Consider the following 5,630-nt stretch of genomic DNA (forward strand, 5'->3'; position numbering starts at 1 on the left):
CCTTTTTTTTTTTTTTTTTTGAGTGGGAATATTGAAGCTAGCATGTCATTGTTATTCTGACTTTTCGCACTCTCTTAAAAGAGAGAGAAGGCCCAAAAGCTTGTGATAATGTGTAGCCCCATGCCACTTTTAAACCCCCTCTTTAAAATATACTAGTATCGTACCCGCGCGATGCGCGGAAAGTGTTAGAGAAAGTATGTATAAAATATTATTGTGTTATTTTAAAAGCTAAATATAAATATNAGTAGACTACATCGTGGGTTAGACAGTTGCAGAGACAATTTAGGGTTAATTGAAGATCAAATTTGTTAACCTATTTTTGTGGAGTAAAACGTTTTCCCACACGTTCAATTAATTTCATTTGTTAATAATTAAAAAAAAAATATAAAATGAGATATGTAAAAGGAAATTTGAACGGTTTTTTCCTTTAAGAATAATTAATACAAATATAAAATAAAATCAATATATGTAAAAGGAAGTTTGAACGATTTAGGTTGACAACCCACGTTCATTTAATGATTTTAAAGTATTTTAAATTAAAAAATAGAGAAGAAGGTTTACATTTTCTGAAGTGAACGGTTTCGGAAGATTTATTTCCAAATATTTTCCCAGATTTTGTGAACTGAACAGTTTCGGAGTTTTTTTCCAAAAATTTTCACTGATTTTGTGAACTGAACGGTTTCGAAAAATTTTTATCCAAAAATTTTCACTAAATAACCTGTATTTACAAACCTATTAAAAGTTAAATTATATTTCCTTATTAGTGTGCTTCCTAATATGTAGGAGAATTGTCTTAATGTAACATGTGTCGTGATAGGATTTTCCCATTTGGCTTCATGAGAGGCTTTTATCCCTTGCTTTTAATTATATATAGATTTATAGTTTATAATATATTTAAAGATTAGCTAATTTTGTTCACACTTCAGGGATGCGATGTTCTAGAGATGCGATGTTCTAAACTTTAAACCTGAAAGTTCAAACATCAAGACATCGTGTTCTAAAGTTAAAAAATTGTATTCAGAAGTTCAAATCTTATGTCTTAAATATTAAATTAGTAGTTCAGAAATTCAGTAGTTCAAAAATTCAGGACTAAAATTAGGCATTGGTTAATTTTAAATACATTATAAATTACGAAAATATTTTAAATCATCAACGGAAGAAAAAGACTGACCAATCACTGTTCAAGAGAGACTCGGAAGACTCAGAATTTTTTGCTAGCTTGGGTCAAAGGAAAGAAGGGCCGAAGGAAAGAGGAAGACCAAACAATTATGTGTGTTTGACCTTGACTCTTAATTATTCCAGAGGATTCAGAAAAAGTATCTCGTACCTTCATGATATATAGCACTCAAACTATCCCCTAAAGTTACCTAGAAATTTCTGGCAACATTCTCGAATCATGGCATCCTCGCTGGTACCTGCTATAAATACATAACCAATTACAATTGAAGCATAAGCAAGCATTTTCAATTGAAGCATTTTATCAAACACATTCTATACAGAGTCTTCAGACAACCTGAGCAATCAACATGGATTTCGCCAACTTCGGCATCGACTTTAGGCTTCTCTCCACTCTCCAAGACATGCTAGATTTTGCAGACGATCACGAAAAGCCAACACAGAACAACCCAACAAGAGCCTACGTTCGAGATGCAAAAGCCATGGCAGCAACACCAGCGGACGTGAAAGAGTATCCCAACTGCTACATATTCATCGTTGACATGCCGGGGATCAAAGCCAATGAAATAAAAGTTCAAGTTGAAGATGAGAATGTATTGGTGGTGAGTGGAGATAGGAAGAAGGACAAGGAAAAGGACGAGAAAGAAGGAGTGAAGTACTTGAGAATGGAGAGAAGAGTTGGGAAATTTATGAGGAAATTTGTTTTGCCTGAGAATGCAAATATTAATACCATTTCTGCTGTTTGTCAAGATGGGGTGCTTCGAGTCACTGTTGAGAAATTGCCACCGCCCGAGCCTAAGAAACCAAAGACTGTTGAAGTCAAGCTTGCCTAAAGACAAATTAAGTTTGCTTCGATGAGGTTTGATTTGGAACTTCGATGAGGTGCTTATGATGTATTTTGAACTGTTTTGTGCTGTGTGTACCCTTTTGGTCTATGAACTGTTAACATGATCATGAATAAATTTCTTTGAGTTTACGGGAGCTTTTGCATTTACTGGAGAAAAATTGAAGTCACTAACATGTAAAAGGAACAATTCTTTAGTATATTTCCTAAAGTTTTTACACGGTCTTGTTTAAATTGAGACAAACAATTGCTTGTGTTTGCTTGTACAAACGGAACATTCTATGCTCGGCGCTCAGTATCTTAACACTAGTGTGATATATAAATCATACTAATGCAAACGTTAGGGAATATTTCTGACGTTGTGTCCTTTCTATCCTTTCTATACAGTAAGCAAGGCGACTGTCTGAAGTTACTGATACTATTTTGGTTTAGGTACTGACCAAGAACGAATTGAAAAGGACACATTTTTTATCATTTTCCTTGACTCACTCTATCAAAACGGAATTTAAAATGTAAATTTAACTTATGCATGGTCCAAATAATGGCGAGTAATGTTAGTTTAACTGAGAGGATATTATATCTTAATCGGTTGGTTGTGTAAGCTAGAATTTTTTAAACTTTTAGAAGTAATAAAAGATAATATTACCAATGAAATAAAGCGCTGAGGACATCCCGAATTAAAGAAAAGACGGGAATTCATTTGAGTCTGAATAAGCAGTGAAGAATGTGGTTCAATTTGATACCATAACAGTGTCGGTAATGGCTCCCTGGCCACTTTGATACATGAACTTTGATTTTCCCATTTTAACACCTCTACTTTGAGAAAAAATGTCTCTACTAATAACCACTTGTCATGGTGCGTGTTGTTCAATTACTGCTGATATGGATTTAATTTAATATTTTGTATAGCCACATCTTCTATTCATTCACATTTGTGGACACCTGTATGTTCAAGGTCCCACTTCTTTTTATTATTTTTATTTTTTTTGTCAAACTAATTTTTTCGGCACATAACCCTTCCACTCCCTCAGAAACCGCCAGAAAAAACATTCTCGAATTGGAAAACGACCTGAAAACCTCCAGATTTTACTAGTCAGATATTTCAGGCGATTGTTTTTTTCTCTCTCCCACCTGATACCTTTCACTTCCACTGTTTTATCATCTTCTCACCTACAAAATAAGAATAATATGCAAAACCTTCAAGTCCAACCTTTTACCATCAAAAATCATAGAGAAAAAATCACAAACTCGGAGGCAAAAATCACCACCTCCAAAAATCAGAGAGAAAAATGAGGAAGCGGCGAATAACTTTTACCATGATTGAAATCAGACTCGATTTTTTCAAGTAAATCAGCAAAGAATTTCAACAAATCAAAAAGCAGCGAACACTGTTGCTTTTCAATTTCTTATCACCCATTCTTACTCCAAAAATCAGTCCCGTTCTCTTCCATCGTCCTTGATCCGATGAATTTATTTATGATAATGGACGTCGACTTTTCTCTAATATGGAGTTTTTAAGTGTAATTGATGGTTAAAAATTGAAGAATAGTCAAATATGTAGTAGAATATGGAGCTTTTGAGTTTGATTTATCAAAATTTTGCTTATGGCTTTACTTAAGAATAAACAGAGAAAAGGCGGGAAAGGAAGAAGAATTAAATGGAGGGGGTGGGGAGATAGGGGCGACAATTAAGGAAGGGGAGAGGGAAAAGGGAAATGGGTGAAGAAAAGAAAGGGGTAGAGAGTAAGTGTAATACCGGGATGGAATAAATAAAGCTGAATTTGTCTTTCTATTTTTTAAATTAATTATTTATCTTCTTTGTGATTATTTATCGTATTCATACGCTTAATACCTATGATTAACACGCAATTGGTCACATCATCTATAATATTGACACATAAGCATAGTCAACGGTCAAAGGTATTTATTAGTAAACATTTTCTCAAGTAGAGATGTTCAAATGAGTATATTCAAAATTCATGTATCGGCTTTCAAAAGCCCTACAAATTTTAGTGGCCACGAAGCCATTACGCCTTAAATACATATTGCATTTCGTTATACCTAAAATTAAGGAGTTTGAATGCTCAGTTTTATCCATCAAAGAAATTAGGAATTATTACATTCCTATACACTATATGAAACTATATTATTCTCCCTACTCAAATTTTACTATAATTACATTTTATATACCCAATTATCATTTATATACATTTTAAGGGAATTAATGATAATAATTAGTGTATTAAAATAACTCTAATGTATCTCCCACTCCCCCCACGTTTCTCTCTCCACATCCCACCCCCTCCACCACGTATCTTGCACTCACCCACGATTCCACCATTGACAACCATTAAAAAGCTTTGAAGCTTTGAATTCAAATTTGAATTTTCAAAAAATATTATTTGTTTGAATTGGGTGTTTTTGCAAAGAATTGAGAATTCTCTCTACGTCTTTCTCTATCTCTCAATCCCTAATTTCAGTAATGTAAAGCAAAGGAAAAGAGATCAGCAATTCCACCATTGACAACCGTTAAAAAGCTTTGAAGCTTTGAATTCGAATTTGGATTTTCAAAAACCACTATTTGTTTGGATTTGGGTGTTGTTGCAAACAACTAGGAATATGGTTTGGAGTTTATATCTCAATTTTGAAGGTGTTTTGGTGAAGATTAGAGTTGATTTTGGTCTCGAAGAAGAAGATGAAGACATGATATACATTATATTTTCGAAATTGTAGTAAAATAGTATATATATATATATATATATATATATATATATATATATATATATATATATATATATATATATATATATATATATAACACTATTGTATGAAAGTTGAACAATATTGTATAAAAATTATATTTAAGTTGTATAATATTATAGTTGTATATAACTGAGTAGAATGTATGAAAATTGTAGATAAGTTGTATAATATATAATTAGTTGTATGAAATTTATTTTTACTATGTATAAATTAGATACAAAATATAGAAAAGACATATTGTATAGATTTTGTATAAAATTTGTATTTAAGTTGTATGTTATTGTAGTTGTATTTAACTGGGTAGAAATAATGTGCGAAAGTTGTAGATAAGTTGTATAATATATAATTAGTTGTATGAAATTTATTTTTACTATGTATAAATTAGATAAAAAAATAAATAAAAGACATATTGTATAAATTTGTATTTAACTGGTATGAAATTGTAGTTGTATATAACTATTGAAATACCGTCAAAATAACCCAAAATTCCAGCTCCTCCGTTGCTGCTAATAAGTATCCTTCTCTTGCCATCTCCCCATTTGATCATACAAATACAAACCCGATAATGATAATACCCTCCAATTCACTGAAAATTCTAAAAACCACTTCCCAAAAGAACCTCCACCAAAGACCGCCACACTAAAGTTGACGGCAGTTTACTCGAGATATTGGGAGAAAGAGAGAAGCTGGAGAGAAGAGGGGAGACGGGAGAGAAAAAAGAAAAAGGGTGTAACTAAATCCCTTGATTGAAGGCACAAATAATGGATTGAGAACTTTTTAAGGTGGATTGCATATATTTTGTAAACAAAACTTGTTTATGCCGGGTAATTAACTAAGCATGGATATTA

The 5,630-nt window shown here is 32.4% G+C and overlaps 1 protein-coding gene across 1 annotated transcript; it reads left to right on the forward strand.

Annotated features, from left to right (window-relative positions):
• On the forward strand, positions 1,211–2,231 carry LOC109236241 (18.8 kDa class II heat shock protein-like). The gene has a single exon (XM_019402438.1). The coding sequence runs from the start codon at positions 1,527–1,529 to the stop codon at positions 2,007–2,009; it is 483 nt and encodes a 160-aa protein (XP_019257983.1). The 5' UTR covers positions 1,211–1,526; the 3' UTR covers positions 2,010–2,231.

The sequence above is a fragment of the Nicotiana attenuata genome, chromosome 12, assembly GCF_001879085.1.
Source record: "Nicotiana attenuata strain UT chromosome 12, NIATTr2, whole genome shotgun sequence".
Classification (NCBI taxonomy): Eukaryota; Viridiplantae; Streptophyta; class Magnoliopsida; order Solanales; family Solanaceae; genus Nicotiana; species Nicotiana attenuata.